Here is a 22683-nt window from a genome sequence, read left to right as displayed (position 1 = left end):
TTTAATTAAATTCACTTCTGGGCTGACACAATTTTTAAAATTGATTCTTTTGTTACATACAAAATGCATTGACATATTTCGTTATCAGTTTATCTACGTCAGTGGGTTTCAAATATGCATACCCATTTGAAAGAGTATTAACTTTTATACCTTCGCATACTCGGAGAAAAAAGGAAAAGAGAAAAAATAATGAAAGTAAAATTTAATTTGTATGTATTTATCATGCAATTTTAAGGGTCCATGTTCAAAAATAAATTAAAAGAAGATCAATTGTTTAATAATAATAATCACGAATAATATATATTTATTTCCATAAAAAAAAAGAACAGAAAAAAGAAATGGGAAAGGTAGACGTTAGGGATTGTTAAAAATATTTTCACCATAAAATACACTTCTTTTGCTATCTTTTCTAATTTTTTTTCCCTTTTTTTTTTTTATTAAAAGAACCAGCATAATTAAGAATCTCAGTTGAGATGACAATTTATATCAAATTAAGATCAAGTTATCCCGTAGGACGGTCTCTCGCTCTACCAATTCTTGAATTCAACAAATTCCGTTAACAACAGTTAGAACGTTGTAGCATTCCTTGAAATTCTCGCGCCTTTTCGGAATTATTCAAACGTGCTTGGAGTTCATATTGAGAAGGATGAGTTGATAGAGAGATATGGAATAAACCGGATTCGGAATCGGACATGAATAGTAGAGAAAGATAGAGACGTTTGGAACGAAAGGAATTGCGATGGGGAGTGAAATACCGGCAGATAGGTACCTACTCGATTATTCGATTTAGTGACGCAAACGTAGAAGCGGCTAAATGTTTGCGGTCAGCTCAATAAGAGAGAGAGAGAGAGAGAGAGAGAGAGAGAGAGAGAGAGAAGGATGATATCGTCCATGGAAGAAATAATAATCCAGACAAGTACGAGGATTGACGATGAAAGAGGATGAAAGAGAGAGAAAAAGAGAGGGAGATAAAAAATGAGAAAAAGAGAGTAATAGTGTGTATATGTGTTTGTGTGGGTATGACAGAGAAAAACCCTTTAGTACGCAGTGAGTTTAGAATATAATGCTCGTATGTTTCATGTTTAATGAAAACGTGTTTGCACATATGTCTAGTATACGAAGATATGTACAATATATGCGTGTGTATATGTATATGTAAATTTTCATATGTGACGTACGTAAAACGCGTGGACGTTTCGTGTCGTCGGAGTCATCACGGTGGTGGGTTTTAGCGCGCCGAAAAAAAAATGAAAATTTATCGTAGCTGCGTATTATGTAATCCGGTATACCTATGTTGAATTACGTCTCATTAGGTGAGTTCGCGAATAAGAGAGAAAGTGCGGTGGTGAGATCGCAAGTTTGTTTCGAAAATGGTGCCTAGCCAGAGAGAGAGAGAGAGAGAGAGAGAGAGAGAGAGAGAGAGGCGGCCAACTTACTTGTAAATGTTTTATTTTTTACCATGCTGTTTATATTTTGTTTGCTTATGTCTGTGTGAGTTTGTTATTTCTTTTAAGTCCCTTTTTCTTTTTTTTCCTTTTTGTCTTTTTTTCTACTTTACTCGGTCAAAAGAAAACTTCGAGACTTTGTATGCTCGTTTCTTCCATTTCAACCATCTCTCTCGCCCTTATTCATCCCTCGTTTGTACTCACGTACTCTTCTCTTCTGTTTATTTTTGACACTTGGAAATTAACGGGACTTGTTCTGTATGTTTTTCTTTCAACGTTCCACTTGATAGCAAACCCGTTAAAGACTCACCAGAGAATATACCTTAGATATTCTGTAACAGCGTTGACTGCCATTCCTTTTCACATACATACATGTAGATACATATAACATAGTTTTTTATTAATGATCACAAATTGGCTGGAGTACTGAAAGATATAGAAAAAAAAAAGAAAAAAAAGAAAAGAAAAGGAACATAAAAGAAATAAAAGAACAAACATTATCATTTATGATTGTCAAATATGTTATCGACAAACGCTGGATGGTCAAGAGTTTATAAACACGTGCATTATCAGTAAATGGTCTTCAACGAGCGTGTAAAGCGACCGCGTCAAACGCTCTTGTTAGAAACTCTCGAGAGAAGAGAAGAGAGAGAGAGAGAGAGAGAGAGAGAGAGAGAGAGAGAGAGAGAGAGAGAAATGGATTTCATTGAGGGTGACCAGTTGATAAAGTTCGTTCGTACAGTTCAAACGAATTCGTACGAATCGCTTGTTCCGAGATATCGTCCTGTATCGAGAACGAAGAGTGCGATAGCTGGTAGGATGAAGAGGTGCAGGGATGGGGAGGAGGAGGAGGAGGAGGAGGAGGAGGAGGAAGGGGTGGTGATGGTGGTGGTGGTGGTGGTGGAGTAACAGTTGGAGAATGAGAAGGATGAGAGGCCGAGCAATGGCATGTACTTTATGGTTGTGTAGAACACGCTCCGGTTACGTTGTAACGTACTTGTTCGTCGCGCTTGTTACCGATAACTAATGTCGCACCCGCCCATTCGATAGCCGTGCACTCGATCGATCGATTGAACAAAAGAGAGAGAGAGAGAGAGAGAGGGAGGGAGGGGGGGGGGAAGAGAGAGAAAAAGAGAGAGATAGAATCCGTTTAGAGTTAGCATCGAAAGAGAAAGAGATCGATCGGCCGAGCAAATTACGACGCGTGGAACGTTGAAACCGTTGTGTTACAGAGGATGGATACTGAAGAGTGGAAACGTGGGTAGGTACTAGAGGAAAGGGACAGGGGTGGTCGCGTCAATTCCGCGCTTTCTGTCACAGAATCGTTCAGAAAATGGACGAAACACGAAGCAACCCTCGTAACATTATCGCTTTGTTCTACACCGGGACGATTTTGTCCGAATTCTTTTTTTCTTTTTACCTTTTTATTTCTTGCTTCTTGTTTTGTTTCTTTTTTCTTTTTTTTTTTGTTTCGTTTCGTTTTGTTTTCTTTCTTCCTCTTTTTCTTTCATTGCTTCTTCGTTTTTACCCTTTTTCCTCGAGAATCGTGTTGGGATCGAACGATCGAACGATCGATTGATCCAAAGGATTTGCGTTTTTCGTCGAGGAGATAGCTCTTTGTGATAGTTGTATGGATTTAAAGTGCATCGAGAGGGAGAGAGGGAGAGAGAGAGAGAGAGAGAGAGAGAGAGAGAGAGAGAGAGAGATCGTTTTTTCTTCGATGGAATAGACTAAACTTTGTTCTCTATTTCTATTTCTTTTTATCTCTCTGTCTCTCTCTCTCTCTCTCTCTCTTTCTCTATTTCGTTCAATATTCGAGTATTCTTAATATTTAATTCGTAACTTAAAATATTTCTTGCTCCACGTTACGATAGAAAATAAATATTGTATTTCAAACAAATAAACAAGTGTATGCATATACGAGTATGTCTATCCATATACGTATATAAGTTAAACCAAAAGTTGAGATTTGACTTACGCATTAGAAATATAGGTAATGATTGTTTGACTTCAATCGAATAAACTCACATGTATGCATATGTATGTGGCTTAGCAAGCACACACTTCATCGAATTTCGACGAACATTGTGACCTGATTATGGCTGAAACAAAGGCGTGTGGTTAATGCCAAATAAATTTTATTTGTCGAAGACATTTTCCATGTTGATTAATTCTCTCTCTCGTTCTCTTTCTCTCTCTTTCTGTCTTTATCTCTTTTTCTTTAATCGACTTTAAAATCGTAATGGGTATATGAGTTTGGTCGAGTTATAAATTTGAAATAAAAAGAAAACAAAAAGAAGATTTCCATCTGCGTTCTTTTTGTTTCTTTTTTTTTTTTCAAGAGAATTTTCACGATTCCTGTATTTATCATGCTGGATCGCTAAGTTTCATATGGGATAAAGCTTTGGTTACGTTTGTTCGTGAAATGTCATTTTATCGGTCGCTAGTTGGAGAAAGAGGGCAGAGAGATGAGAGAGAGAGAGAGAGAGAGAGAGAGAGAGAGAGAGAGAGACAGGAAGAAAAAGAGAGAGAGAGAGAGAGAGAGAGAGAGCTAACATTCGTGTTTTATGGTCGTGAGTTATTACCCTTCTCGTAAGAGAATTTAGAGCTTTTCTTTCTCTCTCTCTCTCTCTCTTCTCTTCTCTTCTCTCTCTCCCTTGTGTATACTTTTCTATTTCTTTTATTTTGTTTCGTCTTTTTTTTTTTTTTTAGTATAAGTTGTTACTACGCTTCGATAAACTGGCTAAGCGATGAGGAATCATTCGTTTTATCGTTCGCAATTAAATTTTCTTTTCCCTTTTGTAATCGTCGTAATCGAACAACCGTAAGAATTCCTCGATATCATTTTAAATGAAGAAATGAAAATTAATTTTCAAATCGTCGTCTCACGTAATATCTGAAAATTTAACGAATAAGCTAGAATCTATCATCGAGAAGATTTACTTCTTTCCTTTTTTTTTTTTTGCATAAATTGTATTGAAATATTGTGAGAAAAATTTTAATAAAAAATTTTATTATGTTCCATAATAAATATGTTGAAATTCTCTATAAGAAATAATCTTTATGTCGATTACATTGATTTAAAATGATTCAATTAAACGAGGAAAATGATATCGTCGAATTTAATCAGATTAGAACGTTATCCAATTAATCATTCGTCAAGGTACGATACAAATTTCTAATGAAAATTCATAGTATATGCACTAAATCAATTAACTAGGCCTAAATTATCTAAGTTTGAATGGCGATCGATTTTCAGAAAAGGGATCGTTTCCGCGATTATGGATTTGGTTGGTGTTTGCTCAATAAGCCCAAGCGAATTCAACGATACGGCCATTATTAGCCGCGGGCTTTCCGGTTGGTAGTTATTAATCGATGTCGGTGCTACGAAGTTGTATGCAAAGCATATATATAGTTCGAAGAAACGCATACGAGGAATTAGAGGATTTCCTTCTCTTTCTTCGTGAGTAATGAAAAAGGAGCTTTGTCAATTGCGATTCCTCGTAGAAATCGATAAATCGACTGACTCTCATTCCTATGTATTCGCAACGTATCAATTTTGCAAAACAAAACGTTACCATCGTCTTTATTCATTCGTATATTTCCATTCACGTTCGATCGCGTAGAGATTCTTTGACGAAAATTAATAGGATTAGTCCGATTGTTCGCAAACCTTTGGAAAATCGGATTAAAACGCGAATTAATAGAAGGGAAAAATCGTGAGATAGAAGAAGAAGAAGAAGAAGAAGAAGAAAAATCGGACGAAATTCTAAGTATTTTATTTAAACGAATTATCTACGAAAATTTTTGGCGGTAAATAAAAGAATAGAGAGGACAGATTCGGGTCGGATCATTTTCCGAGATGGACCAACTGAGATATGTTCAACACCTGCTCATGGCTAGTTCGAAAAATCTGTCAAAGAAATAAATTTATAGCGTCGTAGAGACGTCGTTCGTGCCGGTAACAGGCATATCCCATCGTTCATTGTTTATTCGTGCGAGCAAATCCTGTTGTCAGGTGGACAGGACTGCTGGGTAATCTCACGTAACGATGTTACGTGGTCAGCTTGCTATTATATTTTTTTTAGCTCTTCCTTTCTACCTATTTTATCTTTTTTTTTTTGTTTTTTTTTTGTTGTCGTGGTCGTCGTTGTTTTTATTGTTGTCCGTCGTCGTCATCGTTGTTGTTGTTGTTGTTGTGGTCATCGTCGTCGTCGTCGTCGTCGTCGTCGTCGTCGTCGTCGTTGATTTTTATTTTTTATTTTTTTCCAGTTTTGTTGTTGTTGTTGTTGTTGTTGTTGTGCTCCGCTATTATCTATTTTTCACATCCAACAGACGCCTCCATTCTTCGTCGACGAGCGCGGAGTGTGCTCGGAGAGAACGTCGGATGATTCAGAGTGACAACATAAAGCAGAGAAAGAGAAGTGCTTTTCGGGTACAACCACAAACTCGTTACGAAGCACCTGTAGAAGACAGTAGGATTATTCGAAAATTGTTGTGTAAAGACACTGATGAACAGGAGGGACTTGGAGGTTGTAACAAGTTCTCCTTTCTTCGCTTGTTTCTTTTGGAATTATTTTTGGGTTCTTGTTGAACGAAGAAATAGATAGATAAAAAGAGAAAAAGAGAAAGAGAAAGAGAAAGAGAAAGAGAGAGAGAGAGATAAAGAGACTATCGAAAAGTTTTAGGTGAAAGGTTGGGGTTCGATCGAATAGACGAAAGATTCGTTGGAGTATCTAAACGCTTTTCAGTAAAGTGGGAGAACGACGGGTAGAGATGTCGTTGTTTTCTTCTACGAACTTCCGTTCAAATCGAATCATCACGGAATTTCGTGGTAACAATCTTCTATTTGAGTTGGTGCGCCCAACTGATTCTATACCGTTCGTCCTTCTCGTTGCCGACCCCATGGGAAAACTTTATGGTTCATCTGTAAACTCGATAAATTCTACTTTGGTAAAAGAAGATGGATGAACATATTTATTTTCAAATCAATTCTAAACATAAGTTATTGGGTTTCGATCGGCCTGATAGAAGATTTAGAAAATCATTAGTCAAACTTATCGGAAAATCATTATGAAAATAAGATCGTTTTGCATGAGTCGGATGAATATGAAAAAAAAAGAAAGAACGAAGTCGAAAAAAATAATACAATTAAAGTAATGGTTGAAAGAATTGATATCGTAATAATCATTATATTATTCTATTATTTTATAATAAAAAGAGAAGGAGGTAAAGTGAATGAAAGAAAGAGAGAGAGAGAAAGAGAGAGTGGAGTCTTTCGTTTTTCTTATTTTTTTTTTCCACATCGATTTTCTTCAAGACGTACTCGCTTAACTGTTCCTGACAATACCCTTTCGTGTTTCCTACGAAACCTTTCTCCTACGATCGTCTGTCTTCGACAACGCCGAGTTTCTAACTTGGATTTATTATTCTCGGCTCCTTCGTCTAGGAGTCGTCATCGAGAAGTAGTTTTAAAGTGCAAGAGAACGTTTTGTCGATTTTTTTTCCCCTCTCTTTCTCACTCTTTCTATCTCGTACGATGCTTGTTAATTCTCCGAAAAAAGGAGCAGGGTGACTTTTTCTAGGACATTCGTTGAGAGCACATCGCATTGATCTTTGCTCAACGAGACCCTCTCTATCTATCCATTTATCTATATCTCTCTCTTTCTCTCTCACTCCTTCTCTTTCTCACATTTTCTTTCTGTATATTCGTGAATTCGGTTAAATCGAACATAGACACACGCACACATATACGCTCAGAGAAGTTGTGATAATATTTGAATATTACCGCAGAGAATCGATGCTATATGTTATATCACTGTTCGACGTTTATTTCTTATTTTAATTTAATGATTCTCGTGAATTGATTTATAAAAAAGAACTTTAAAAAAAAAATGTTATAATCGAAATTTTCACATATTAATTGCAGAAGCAGGAACGCGGAACGTGTTGCGACTTTGGGACTAGAAATGAGTTGAGGATCGGCTACGATGTTGAGTCGTTTGTCGGCCGTGGTGGCCTCCATTTTGGTTCACCAGGTACACTTTCTGTGCACCGCAGATTCTCAAGGTAAGCGTAATCATTATAAAAATTTTTTAGAACGTTTTCTAGTAGCTTAGAAATTTCACGATAGTAAATATTTTTGGAGCGAACGTATTTTCTATTGTCGTAATATAACAAACAGCACGCGTGTATATAAGCATATAAATTGTGAATATATGAAAGAAAAAGAGAGAGAGAGAGAGATAGGAGAGTTCATATTTTATGGTACGATCGTTTCTCAGGGAATTTCAATGCCACGAGAAAAGTAATACGTTACACGTTGGTTAAAAAGTCGCGTTACGTTTGAATTCTTTTTGGAAAGAAGAAAAAAAGGAAAAAAAAGAAAAAGTAAGAGAAAAAAATAAAATGAGGAATAAAGAATATCTTATTGTGCGGTTACGAAAGATCTCGAAGGGCAAGATTATAGGTGCTGAATAACGAGTCACAGATACTGGATGCTCCTAGCTCGACGCTCAGACATTGTCCTATAATTTTCCAATTAAGGCATTGGATTCCCATAAATTCTAGGACCTTCGACAGAATCCATAAATTCGACGTCGAGCGACAAGCCGTGTGCGCTGGTCCAATCGTACTTTTAGACTCCAGACGGCCCTTACATTACGAAGTGGAACGATGAAATCGAAGCTAGAGAGGGAGAGAGAGAGAGAGAGAGAGAGAGAGAGAGAGAGAGAGAGAGAAATAGAGAGAGGAAGAAGAAAGAAGGAAGAAGGTGGACGATGAATATCGATTAATGGCCAACGACGATCCTTTCGAGACGACGTAAAATTCTATTCTCCCTCTTTCCAAAGTAGAGAAATAATACCGACCACGCTGAGACAAATATCCAATTCTCTTGAGAAAAACATTCGATCGATTGTTTCCGCTGTTGAAAGAAAAGGGTCGATTCGACCATTAACACGCTTTCATCCTTCAAATTTCGATCTTTTTCGTATTTTTCCAAACGTTTGATTTTTCTCTATAAATCTATAATAAATATGAAATGGGTTTTCGACTGAATTTCTTAACTCAATCAATTTATCTAAATATTATATATCGTAGATATATGTGTAGTTAGTATAATATATATATATCTATATATATAACACAAGAAAGAAATGAAAGAGAGAAAAATTTTCTAACAATATTATATGTATGTTATAAAAAGATAAATATAATGTTTAATACTATATAGCTCGGTTAAGCCTAGTCAGAAACGTTGACACCTTTCGAAACTTAATCTCTCGTAGACGTTTCAGGAGACGTATTTCGAAATCCTGACCAGAGAGGAGAGTAACCGGATTTATTCTTCCGTTGAGATTATGTGCTTCGTCTTTCCAACGGATATTAGAAGTCCGTTCGTATCGTGTACTTTTCTTGGATAGTACCTCTCTTTGCTATCGGGAGAAAATTCTGCTCGCGAGATTGGTCCTGCCAGAAAGGACGTGGGTTCCTCTCACTCGAGCTGATAAATTTCTCGAGGATTATCCCGTCGTTCTTCGGAAAATACCGAGACTCCGAAATGACTTCGAAATAGTGAAAGAGAGAGAGAGAGAGAGAGAGAGAGAGAAAGAGAGAGAGAGAGAGAGAGAGAGAGAGAGAGAGAGAGATAAGGATATAGATAGATAAAAGAAAGGAATGGGTTACGCGTTTGGAACAAAATCGCTGATCGTCTTAGATTCAAAGAAAATAATTTCGATGCTAGTCGTAGCTCTATAAGAAGATCCTCAAACAAGCTGATCGCGATCATGAGCTCGGAAATGAGAAAGGAGTAAGGTACTCGCGGAAACCGCGAGTCACCAAATTTGATCGAGAGATATTGAACTTCTTTCTTTCCTATCTCTCTCTCTTTCTCTGTGTGTGTGTGTGTGTGCGCGCGAGAGTGTGTGTATGTGTGTTCTTCAAATTCTCTAGCTATTTCTTCTTCTTCTTCTTCTTTTTATTTTCTTTATCCACTCTCTGTCTCACCCAAACCGTCCAAAGATTCCGACTTTATATAGGAAAGAGAGATTGCTGTCTCTCTCTCTCTCTCTCTCTCTCTCTTTTTCTTTTTTTTTTTTACTTTTTTTTCTTTCTTTTTTACAATCTTGGTTTCGACTCTCAAAGAATTCTTCGTGAAAAAGTGACTTTATTACTTCTTCTCGGACTATCTACTATTCTTTTTCCACGATGTGTGCCAAGGCATGTAAAATGTATTAAACGTTGATAAGTATGCAAGTAGATCGTATTCAAAGTAAAAGAAAAAAAAAGGGAGAAAAGCTCTATTCCATTTAGCGATCTAATTTTTTTTACTTCTTTTTTTTATTTTTTTCTTTCTTCCTTCCTTGCTCTCTTTCCTCTCTTTTCTTTTCTTTTCTTTTCTTTTCTTTTTTTTTGCTTCCATCGACGAAGTACGCATTATCATATTGATTTTCAATCTCTTTCTGATATCTACATTTTAATTGATTATAGAAATTAGTACGCGGTGGTGTATTAGTTTCAATGAAAATTCGCGATGCTTTGTTATCTTATTTTGTTAACGCTTTTATATTTATTTATATTTTCTGTTCGAATTAATCTTGAACGAAAATAATTATGAGCAAAGCAGAAAAAAATTTTATTGATAATACAATTGGGAATTATAATTATTTAACACCAACAATATTATTCGCAATATGTTTCTATGAGAATATCGTGTTCGAAGGAGAAATGAGAAAAAAAAGAAAAGAAAAGAAGAAAAAAAAAAGAGAGAAGGAAAAAAAAGAAGAGAACGAAGAAAAGAGACGAAACGAAGAGGGATATTGGTCTCGTTAGAAGAAAATTAATTCTTATCTCGATCCGTTATTATACGTAATTAATAGAACTGTGTATTCATCGTGTGTGCGTTGTCATGGGAACGTACGGCATGTACAAGAATCAGTGTTCGAAATGATAGTGGTCCATACGCGTGTTCGAGGTCTCCATGGTGAGGGCGAGATGCGAAAAGCTCTCGATTGTGAAACACGTGAAGGGAATCGAATTAACAGGGTTACCACGTTCACCATTCAAACTGAATGTTACCTAAAGGGCATTGTAAAACGTAACAAAGCGTTTAGTCTTAAGATCGATTCATTCGTTATCATTTTTATCGAACACTCTCGATTTCGATCAAATTAAATCGATTACAAAAAAATTTTTGCTAAACTTCATAACACGTTGTTTTTATTTATAATTGAATATATGTATATGTGGATTATAGATTATAACGAAACGGTATAGTTTCTTTTTTTTTTCTTTTTTATTAAAATTTATATCTTAAAGGCAATTGTGCGAATCGATCGTTTATTACATTGGGTTGTTGGTAATATCATTAAAAATAGAGAACGTCTAAGAAGAAAGAATAAAAATATCGAATAGATGAAGGATTTAGTTAACCTCGACATTTGTTCCCTTCATATTTTATAATACACTCTAAATATAGTATTTTAACAGTATGTACGTACTTTATTTTATTTGGCCGCTTTCGTTAATCGGTTTCAATTTTTTTTTCTCTTTACAAAGTTACGACATTTGAGATTACAAATTGAAAGGGAATATTATTACTTCTTTTTTCGATAGAAAATTGGTATCTAAAACGATAAAAAAAAAAAAAAGAAAAGAAAAATAGAAACCAAATTGAATCGATTAAAAAGGACAACGATGAATAACGAGAGGCAGATAAAAGGGAGAGAAAGAGTGAGCGAGAGAGAAAGAGAGAAAGAGAGGGAGAGAGAGAGAGAGAAAGAGACATACGCATAGAGAGAAAGAAAGACAGAAAGAAAAAGAGAAAAAGAAAAAAAGGGAAATTCATTTTCGATGGAACAAAAATTAGTTTGTGATAGATTCTCCTTCGTCCTTTTATATTCATGTATGCATGTATACGTGTATATATGTATACCATTAAGAAGTATACAAAGTCATTTTAAACGATTGCAGGCGTGAAGCCAGTTCCTGGGCTGGAAAACCTGCCGAGGTCGTTCTGGCGTGAGCTCAGTTCACCCTTTACCGAGGTAAGTTTCGCGCACGGTTAAACTCGGAACGTGAAGTTGCCTTTCGGAATCGGGATGCCGATCTAAATTCGTTCCTCTCGTTTTCGACCTTTCAAAGAGCAACGTTTCTATACGCGTCTGTGGTTTTCGAAGGAGCGTTGACGTCATTTTGGTATGCGTTTCACTCGTCGTTTCATGCGAGCAACACTATTTCGAATATCCATTTTGCGTAGATGCATATCTACATAGTAATTTATATACGTACGTGTATATGTATATGTGTATGTACGTATATACGCTTTGCAGCCATTGCATATCATATTAAAATTATTTTGCCTCATTATAGCACATTCTTTTTTCTGTTTCTAATTAACTTTTAAAAGATATTAAATCGTGAAAAAAATTGTCTCGATTTATTTTTTTCTTTTCTTTTATTTTTTTTTTTTTTTAATGGAAAAGAAGAAGAATTTTGTTTTATTACTGTTTCTTTCTTTCTTTCTTTCTTTCTTTCTTTCTTTCTTTCTTTCTTTCTTCTTTATTCTTGTTACATATTTTAGAAGAAGATGAAATTATTTGATTTGATTAAAGGCTTATTCGTGTTCTTTGATAATTAAGTTCTTGACGTATATTAATATTATGGGAAATTGATTTTTCTTGTAATTGGAAATAATATGGAGATAGGCAATATGTAAGGACTAATACAAATTAATTTCATTCAAGTGTTTCTTACGTTTTTAGGGGGTATAACTTTATTAATGATTTATCTTTAACGATATTAACAAAAGAAAGAAAATAATAATTTTCGCTGCTAGAAGTCGTTCAAAATTAGAATTTTTATATTTATATCATTTCTTTTTTATTATTCCTAACGATCTAGACGAACAAATTTGTCTAGCTTTCTGTTTCACTGTTCAACAATTCATTGGAATTGAATTCTTGTTTTCTTTTCTATCTGTTTTTCTATCAACTCGTAAGACATACTCGTCATAGTCGAAATGAGAAGAAAAACTTGGTTTAATTTGTACGGCTTCTCGAATTGATTAAACTCGAGTGTTTTAATCTTCGTTCGTAAAACGTAACGTGTACTCCGTTATTTTCGACGCTTTTGAAGATCCTTTTTTTTTTACGACGTCACGTCGACGTGACCGCGATGGGTTTTAGTATGTCCCAATCTAGTCCCCTCTACTCTCTCAACCCCTTTTCTACTCATTCTCCTCGTTTTTCTCCATCACACTTATACATTCTCAAGTGTCGTAAAGTTTTTCTCTTCTGCCGATACACTCTATCTTTTGCTTCGTCGTTACCACGACCAAAGAGAAACGCGAGAACGCTATCAAATAACTATCTTACGTGAAAATCTTTGCACCTAGCCAACTCTCATCTTGCATATTCTTTATCTTTTTCCTCTTTTTCTTTTTCTTCTTCTTCTTCTTCTTCTTCTTTAGTTTTTTTATCTTCTTTTCATTTCATTTTTTTTCTATTTTTTTTTGCCTATCTCTCACTAGTCTCTTCACCGTTCACTTTTTTTTATCCTCTAATGTAAAATTGTTATTATTTGTTATTTTTCTTCTACTTTGGTTTCTTCTATCTTTCTTTTTCCTTTTTTTTTTAAATATTTCTAATCCTTTTTAAAAGAATCGCATAAAAGGATCGTATTTAGCGGCATACATACTATTTTCCGTACGATATTCTAGCGTCCAAGCTTTTACACGTCCGATCTAATAAAAGCGAATTTGAAATTCGTTCGGTTGATTCGCCGATAATACAATTCAAATAATAAGATAAATGCATTGATAAATTTGCCGTACCTTCACGAATTTATTGGAAAATTATTGCGAACGTAATCTCGCGGAGTTGAAAGGTCGCCGACCTGAAATTCATTCGTACGATCGTGTAACCACAGCTGTCGGTCGATGCACGAATATCGAGCACGGTGAATTCAAAGTGTGGCCGCTTTGCAACGGTAAAGATCGTTTTACGGATCGTTTCTTTCCCTCGTATTTAAGATTTCCTTCGCATTATTGTTTCACTTTTCAATCGGTTGAAAATATAGCGAGATGAAAATTTAAAAGCGAAATTCAAAACCATAAATGCGAACTCGAAAAAGCAAAGCTTCCGTTATCACGATGGTTTCGATTAAACAAAAAAAGAAAAAAAAATAAACGATTGTTTATCGAACGGCTATTATGCAAACGTGTTCGATGTAAATGACTGGGTGAAGTGAGAGCACCTTTTTTTCCCTCGTTTTTGGACATTTTCTCTTCGAGCGAGAACGTAAACAGAGAGAACCCTGGATAGTTTTTAAAGAGCTGACATCACGAGTGATTCATTTTATTGACCTCGTTTCAAAGAGAGAAAGAGAAAATCGGGTCGGTCATTCTGTCGTAATTGTATGTTTAAAACGAAGGAAAAAAAATGGAAATATTAAAGGAATATTATTCGATATAAATATTTATTTAAAATATAAATTATTCGATTATAAAATGTGTATATAATACCTTGTACACATGTATGTTCTATAAATGTTGCAACACGTCTGTGTGTGTGTGTCTGTATTCGCGCGTGTAGATGTGTTTGTGTGAGTAATTGCATTCGATTTAATTTGCAGGTGTACGAAGTGGACAGTTTTGCCACCGAGATCAGTGCAACGCCCGAACCAAGGCCGTTTTTCGAAGATCCAGAGAGCAACATTACAGTGCAGTTAGGAGCTCAAGTACACATGCACTGTAGAGTGCAAAATTTGCAAAAGAATTTGAAGGTAAGCGCGATGTGATTTCTATTTATTTATTTATTTATTTGTTCATTTATTTATGTATTTATGTATTTATTTTTATTTTTTTTTTCATTGATAACAATTTATAGATCGTTTAAGTTTTTTATTGTATGGGTGATTGAGAAAATAAAATGAAAAAAAGGGAGTAAATAACATGAACATTGAATTTAGAGAGAGAGAGAGAGAGAGAAAGTCAACTCTTTGAAGTTATTTCGAACATTTATTTTAAATGAAAACCACCGATGGCTCATATAATATTTGATTAAAATAATTTTAAAATGAAAGTGTATTTTTCCTCGAAATATTATTTCCAAAAATGTTGAATGCGTGTTATATTCCTGTTCATTCAAATTAATTTAGAATAATTTTGTTGATGTAAAATCTGCTATGTTCGAGTTTTCATTTTGAAAAGGATAACTATGAATAATCGAAATAGAAGAACGTTGAAATAGGAGTGTTAATATATTCAACGTTTTTAATTTATAATTATCATTTAATTTATAATGATTCGAGTGTTGTTTATTTTAATTTACCTTACTCCCTTGATTGCATTTTGTCGCATTTATTTGTTTTAAAAATATTCTTTTAAAATCTTCTTTTCTGCTATCCCATCAAGACCTTATTGGCTTCTCAACACCCAACACTGTAATCCTATGTCCCTTATCTCCCTTTCGACGTCAACATGCGCGCAAGCACATAACTTCCCGAATTCTCCCGAAGTAAATTCCAGTAAATCCTGGCTGAAAATATTTTCCATGTTAATTCCGCGGTTTCAACGTATTATCATAGCGACATGTATTATATTCTCATTTTTCTTTCTCACAGTAAACCAAATTTTGTATTTATCCGAAAGAGCTGCTTCAAATTTCAAATAAATTTGTCCAATTAATTTGAAAATTTTGCTCTCTCGTATTTTTGTTTTATATATTTAATATGAATATTAAAAATTTTAATTGTCATATAAATAACACATTTATGAATTATTAATCGGATATTGATTTCGTTTATTATTATTATTGTTTTTGTTTCGTACAATCAAGGAGACTTGTGAGAATTTGTGAAAAGAAAGACATCTTATCTATTTATTTGTCAATAATCGTATTACATACAAAGTATGAAAATTGAATTATATTAAAAAATTCATATTTGTATTGATAATATCGTAAAAGCGATGGAGATCACAATTTTTCCATATAATATTGGAAAGTTCTAGAATATCATAACAAAAATACATAACCATTTATATTTTTCCGAAGTAAAATTTACAGATTAATCGTAGATAGGAAAATATTGGTATACAAAATTTGCGGAGAGGAAAGTGTTCCAGGAAACGTCGAACATCATTTCGTACGATATGAAAACGTAATCGTGTACGTTATCTATATACGTGTGTACACTGCATTTATCTTATAGTTATGTCCATAAATCGTTGTCAGCATTTACTAATCCGAGCGAAGCTTGCCACGCTTTCGAAGCTGTCTACGAGCGACGAACGTGAAACGTTTTGCTCGTTCGCCGTAGTGGTCCTCGGAATTCAATCTTTCTAAGTGGGACAACGGTAAATCGACCAAACAAGTTGTTCCGTACGGTTAGACGAGAGATAGAGAGAGAGAGATAGAGATGGATAGAGAGAGAGAGAGAGAGAGAGAGAGAGGGAGAGAGAGAGAGAGAGAGAGAGAATAACGCCTGCATTCGCTGGAGTGTTTTCAACGGCATCGACATACCCTTCTTTCGCTTTTAAAATGATCATCGTCGAGTGACTTTGGATTTTTCGAGGAGCCGAAGCTAGCTAGCCTCCTCTTGTTCGCGTGAAATCTATGAAAGTCATTTTTCCAAGTGTACCACACGTCACGTTCGTTTTTTCTTTTTCTCTTTTTATTTATTTATTTTTCTTTTTCTTTTTCTTTTTCTTTTTTTTTTGTATGATAGATATTTCTTATAATACGTTCGACGTAATGTTTCGGACATGACCGATGCAACAACGTAATCCTTGAGAAATGTTCATTTTCTTTCTATATTTTCCTCTCTCTTTCTCTCTTCCTTTCTCTTTCCTTCTCTTTTTCTGTTTGTGCGAGAAAACGTCATTGAGATAACATAAAATCCGTTTTCTACGATAAATCCAATTTTCGGAGGCTCGCGCGTGTCCTCTTGCGAGTCAGTGCAAAGAGAACCTCCAGCTCCACATGGACGACGAGGAGGTTACTTGAAAGTTTCCTACGAATTTCCAAGTTCGTTAACTCTAACAAAGCGAGCGTTTGTAACGCTGTTGCGATCAATAATGTTAATAAGAAGATAACTTTAACTAGTTCCATGCTGGAAGGAGCACCAAGCAGGAGCTTGTTGTTGTTCCAGGCGTTTTGTTCCCTGCCAACTACGAAAGAGAGTTTCCAACACGTAAATACACGTGCAGGTAATACGTTATAACACTGTGGAAACTCGATCGTGTTTTAAGGAAGAAAGATAGAAATTCGACGTTGTCTTATTATCGATACTGACAATGAATCTGAACAGTCACGTTAGTTTAAAGGTAGATACTTTGGCATGTGATTCCTCATTAGAATATGCTGAAAATTCTTGTCGCGTTGCAAGCACGGTTTTTGCCATCAAAAAAGAAACTTTTTAACTCGACCAATCTAGATCCTTGCTTTTTCTTTCTCTCTCTTTCTCTCTCTCTCTCTCTCTCTCTCTCTTTTTCTCTTTTTTTTCCCTCTCTTTCTCTCTCAAACTTCTCTTCCACGCTTCTGCAATCAGTTTAACGAGTAACCCGCGACGACGCTAATTGTGAGTGAAGAGAAACGGCCCCGAATTATTTACGTACATATACGTGAGTCGAGCTTGTTTATCCTGCAACTTAGTTATCTTCGCTGTTTCGAGTATACCGAGATATAATGATAAATCATGTTTGTAGATATCAAAGTAACTTTTCCATTTTCGTTGACATTTGTTTCTTATATATTTTAGATAATTATTAATATCATTTATTGTATTTTTGTTATTTCATGGTAATAGAGAGTATCAATAGAAAGAGGGAATTTTTCCCTTTACAATGGTCTTTGTTTCACGTTTCTATGACTCTCCGTTCAGGAGATATAGCCTTTTGAAATATTCCCATTCATAATTCGTAATACAGCTGTTCGTAGTAGTACGATTGTAAAAAGTATTTACGTTACACAGCTGATTGGTGGCGTAAATTCCAGGAATTTATATAGGTCACTGTGTCAATGAACTTCTTGAATGAATTTATATAGGTCAATGAGTCAATGAACCTATCTTTTATTTATATGGGTATATCTCGTGAACTACAAATCGTAAAAATTTCAAACAAATACCATTTTAATGGGCAAAATTTTTTCTATTTTTTCATGCGATATTTGTTATAATTATATTTTTATAAACAATTTGTTATAAACAATTTGTTGAAAAAAATTTTTTATATTTTTTTGAAAATAACTTTAAGCATTAAAAATATTGTTTTGTTGTGCAACGAATTTGTTGTAACTATTTGTTATGTATAATTTGTTATAAATAATTTGTTATAAACAATTTTTCTTACTTTCGAGTGTAGTAAGTTATAGAATCTTCAAAGGATTGCTTTTTCGTTTAACGGATTTATTTAACAATTTATTATGAACAATTTGTTATAAACTATTTGTTATAAACAATTTTTATAAACAATTTGTTATAAATAATTTTTCGCATTATTTCAGAATAAAATTATTATAAATTAAAAAAAAATTGTTTTTTCTCTATCCGATTTGTTGTGGACAATTTGTTATAAACAATTTGTTATAAACAATTTGTTATAAACAATTTTTCATATTTTCGGAAAGGAGTTATAAAATCTTTAAAGAATTGTTTTTTCTTCTAATAAATTCATTTTACAATTTATTATGAACAATTTGTTATAAACAATTTGTTATAAACAATTTTTCATATTATTTCAGAGTTTAAAGTAAGTTATAAATTCTTAGAACAATATTTTTTTTTCTGACTAATTTGTTATAAACAATTTGTTATAAACAATTTGTTATAAACAATTTTTCATCTTTCCCAAGTAAGTTATAGAATCTTTGAATGACTGTTTTCTCGTCTAAGCAACTTATATAACAATTTATAATAAACAATTCGTTATAAACAATTTCTTGCAAAGCATTTCAACATCCCAGACGTTTATGCACCATATACATAGATAGATAGTTTTCTTTCTATGAACATTTTGCTGATGCAGAATATTCGGTTAGAGCGTTTTTTGAAGGACATAAATAGCACCTTGAGAAGCCTACGAATGATATAGAAACGTTTCTAACCGAGGTGTGTGCAGCACAAGGACGTTCTTTCGAGAGTGTGAGTAAGTGAGAGAAAGAGAGAAATAAAGAGAAAGAAAGAAAGAGAAAGAGAGAGAGAGAGAGAGAGAGGTACTACGAGCCGGTTGGCTCGAGGGCTCTTAAAAGAAAAGATACGAGCGTAAGGCTACAGTAAAAAGGGAGAAAGAAAGAGAGAGAGAGAGAGAGAGAGAGAGAGAGAGAGAGAGAGAGAGAGAGAGAGAGAGAGTGAGAGAGAGATGAAGGGTGAAGAGGGAATAGAGAAGAGAGGTTGGAAAGCGCGTCATCGCACCCCGCTTAAAGAGGATTCGGTATCTGTGTTTGTCGGCGGATTAATTTAAGCTCAGGGCCACTTTTACGTAGAACCATCTTCAGAGTTCCCCTCGTTTTATTCCCTGACGGGAGGACGTCGTCGCTTTCAGATTTGTCATATCCTACTTGTCCCTTTTTTTCTTTTTTTTCTGTCTCCTCCTCCTCACTCTTTTTTTCTTTCTTTCTCTTTTTGCGTTACAAAAGATCTTGTCTTTTATCAAGAAAGAAAGAGAGAGAGAAAGAAAAAGTAGAGAACAGAGAATGTCATTCTTGAAGAAACCTGTGATAGAAAGGATATTCCTTGAGCTAGAGAAAGAGAGAGAAAGAGAGAGAGACAAAAAGGATCTTGCTTCTTTTCTTAGAAATTTTACATTTACATCGAATTGCTTTGGAGATAGTCTCTTACTACTGTACCTTACTCTGTTCTTTGATCGAACAAATGTGAATGAACTTACTGGCCGGTGAGTTTGCTTCCTGTTCGATAGTAATTTCACTATCTTCAGGTCGGATACCACCTGACGCCTTGAAAACCTTACGGAAAAATGGAACACATTTTGAAAACGATTTAACACGTTCTCCAGTATTTTCTCAACGCGTGGGTGTTCGAAATCACTATCGTGTGATTTTGACCTTTTTTTCTTCTTTTTTCTCTCTCTCTTTTCTTTTCTTTCTTTTTTTTTTTCTTTTCTTTTCTCTACTGCGGTTTAAATACAGAGGCAGGATATACAGAAAAGGGTATACTTTTTGTCGTTTTCTTTTTCTTTCTTATTTTCTTGTTTCTCTCTTCTTTTTCTCTTATTTTTTTACATCTCGTTCGATACAACGTCGTAATCGATTCTTTTTCCATTTATACGTTTAATTCGTTTCAAGCGTATGAGACAAGATGCGGCAGGAAAATTTGAGAATTTTAATAGTCGAAGCTGACGTTCGACGTTATTCGAGTTTAATCATAGTTGAGCGATTTGCCAACGGCAATATATATTCTCGCTATCATCGAAGCCGATAATGTAAAAATGGAGGCGGAAAGTCCGGTACTTCGTATCAGTAAATTGTAATTATCTCAAGATCGTTCCAACTTATATAACGGTTCAGAGGATTTTCATAAAGAAAACGAGAGAGAGAGAAAGGGAGAGAGAGTGACGTAAAAGTTTCCTTTAAGCCCGACAAAGTCGATCTTCGTGTTATTCCAGTCCATCATCTTTCCGATGGATTTTTTTTTTTCTATTTTTTCTATCCTATTTTTTTTCATTTTTTTTTCTTTTCTTTCTTTTCATCAACTTTCTTACGAGTTAGATGACGTGTCAGTTTCAAAAAGAAATTATCGCATACTTCTTGATAATATTTAAACTCCTCAACTCATACCATCCCATTTTTAAACATATTAACATTCTTCGGAAAATTTCGAAAACTTTCAATTATAGACAAATATTTGTTGCCTCATTCTTTCTTCTCTCTCTCTCTCTCTTTCTCTCTTTCTCTGACATCGTTGATTAAAATATTATAACGTGCATTTGTATATAAAAAAAAAAGAAAAAGGAAATAGAAACAGATAAGTTAATATCCTTTCGTAGTAAACGTCATTTCTTTTTAAACACCCTAGCCGATTGTTTGCGAAAACATTCTCGATATATTTGGCGCCGCTTGTTCCAATTATAGCGAGAAAATTTGATCGTCGATCTTGGGAGAAAAATAGGATTGGCAGACGTGAACTATTATATTCAATCTGATAGTTAAATTACATCCTATGAGCGATCAAAGTTTAGATCGACCGAAGCTATTTATAATACGATTATTCGAACTAAGATCTCTCTCTCTCTCTCTAATTTTTGCAAATTCCATGAGAGTTTGCATATTTTCATTCAAAATGCAAACTCTAATTCTACATCGTCTTCTATCGCAAACCAGTAATTTATTCTTCCATCTCTCTCACACATTCGCACATTATAATATAAATACACGTAATATGTATGTCTATCTCACTTTATCCTCTTTGCCTATCTCTTTGAATCACTCTTTCTCTCTCTCTCTCTCTCTGTCTCTCTCTCTCTCTCGTAACATAACGTTCACCGAATAGTTCAAATAGCAATTCGTATTAAGAGTCGCGTTTCTCGTTTGTACAGTCTGGCCGAATTATTAAGTTATGAGATACCACATACTGGTGGATGGAGGTAACTATCTATGAGGAGACGCGCAGACTTTGCGCCGTAAAATCGCGGCCGCGAGTGCCTGATGCATATGCAAACGTGTGCCGGTACGGCCTCTGTGCCGGCTGATTCGAGCCACGGCAACTATCAGAAGGGATATTCCGTACGGTCGCTGAATATATGTATGTACATATACCTATATACTTGTGGGAAATGTGATTCCATGAGAGACGAATTTTCGTAGTACGTAGGTAACATTGCTTGGGTAATAAAGATGGTTAAATTTTATTATTCTTTTCTTTCTTTCTTTCTTTCTTCCTTTGTTTCTTTCTCTTTTTCTTCTTTTTCTTCTTCTTCTTTTTTTCTTTTTTTCTTTTTTTTTTTTATAATAATAATAATAATAATAACAAGCACCGAAACTTATTTGATAAGTTTTAATAACAAGTACTTTACTTTGTGAGAGCTGAAAAGAAAATTAAATAAATCTTTTAAAAGAGATATCAATGGAATTATTAAAGTTCCAAAATTTATTATTAAGAAAATTAGAAAGGAATATAGAGACGTAATAGAGGGGAAAAAAATTAATAAGTATCGTATATCTAAGAATTATTAAATAATAGTATCGTATCAATGAGATATATTGATTATTAATATAGGTTTTTAATTAAGTTCGTAAATAAATATCTGTACGATGTAAAATTTAGAATACTTCGATGATTCGAAATATCGACAATGTTTTTTTTTAAGATAGTTTTGATTGTTATTAAGATTTAAATTCTTGTTAAGATGAAATCTGTCTGAGTCAAGATCATTTTATAAATCTTTTACTATAACAAGTATATTTCGTAACTTCTTAAAGGAACAATCTTAAAGCTTCGATCTTAATAAGGTAATAGAATTTTTCTTAGACCCGTAATATATTACCTTCTTCGTACTTACAAAGTTAATACCGAGGAATTGGCAAGAACGTCATGGAGGTAGGATTTAAGCGTTTCAACAGAGCGAGAAAATAGAGAAAGAGATAGAAAGAGAGAAATAGAAAGAGAAAGAGAAAGAAAAAGAGAAAGATAAAGAGAAAGAGAGAAAGAGAGAGAGACATTCGTTAACTCGAAGCTTTCCTTCTCTGAATTCTTTCTCTGGTGAAAGAGCCATTTCCATTTTTTATTTCAGGAATAAGTAGAAGAAAAGAAATGAACTTCCTGTTTGTTATCAGACATTCTCTCGAAAAAAACTTGAATTCTCTGAGCCAATACTCACTCCTTTTTCTTCCTCACTTTACTTTTTTCGACCTAGCATACGCTTGAATTCTTTTCGATTAATTGTTTTCCGCCTCTACAGTTTCAACCCGTTTTATCCATTATCGTGCAATTCCCTCTCACCTCTTCTTATTCGTCGCGGTGTCGCCAGTAGAACCGTCACTAGTACAGTAACGGCCGCGATCACACAACCACACAACCAACCATGGCATATCGTAGCCATCCACGTCTCTCTGAACCGAACTTTACCTGTAGTTCGTCAATAAGATCGAAGAGCTAATTAAAGTTTTCCGAAGAAGTAGTTCTAGGCTATCGACCGATTCACCAGGGAAAACAGGTCATCGTGGCTTAAATTTTCTAAAGAACCTTCAAGATAGACGTAGATTCTAACGGCACCATCAACTCC

General features: G+C 34.5%; 1 protein-coding gene across 7 annotated transcripts in view; it reads left to right on the top strand.

Annotated features, from left to right (window-relative positions):
- Positions 1-22683, top strand: part of LOC127064485 (lachesin) — a 183403-nt gene that overhangs the window by 47534 nt on the left and 113186 nt on the right. For 6 of the 7 annotated variants that reach the window (XR_007781726.1, XR_007781725.1, XM_050995598.1 and 3 more), the window contains 3 exons: positions 7375-7514; positions 11418-11491; positions 14079-14228. Coding sequence is in view for 5 of the 7 variants with exons in the window: in XM_050995598.1 (XP_050851555.1) it covers positions 7436-7514; positions 11418-11491; positions 14079-14228 (303 nt within the window). In the remaining 2 variants the exon portion in view is untranslated. Of the gene's footprint in view, positions 1-2545; positions 2707-7374; positions 7515-11417; positions 11492-14078; positions 14229-22683 lie in introns of those variants that run through there. The other variant, XM_050995602.1, reaches the window with a different exon arrangement.

This window comes from Vespula vulgaris, chromosome 6, assembly GCF_905475345.1.
Source record: "Vespula vulgaris chromosome 6, iyVesVulg1.1, whole genome shotgun sequence".
In the NCBI taxonomy this organism is placed as follows: domain Eukaryota; kingdom Metazoa; phylum Arthropoda; class Insecta; order Hymenoptera; family Vespidae; genus Vespula; species Vespula vulgaris.
The sequence above is the reverse complement of the archived record's forward strand: the minus strand, read 5'-3'. Positions and strand labels throughout refer to the sequence as shown.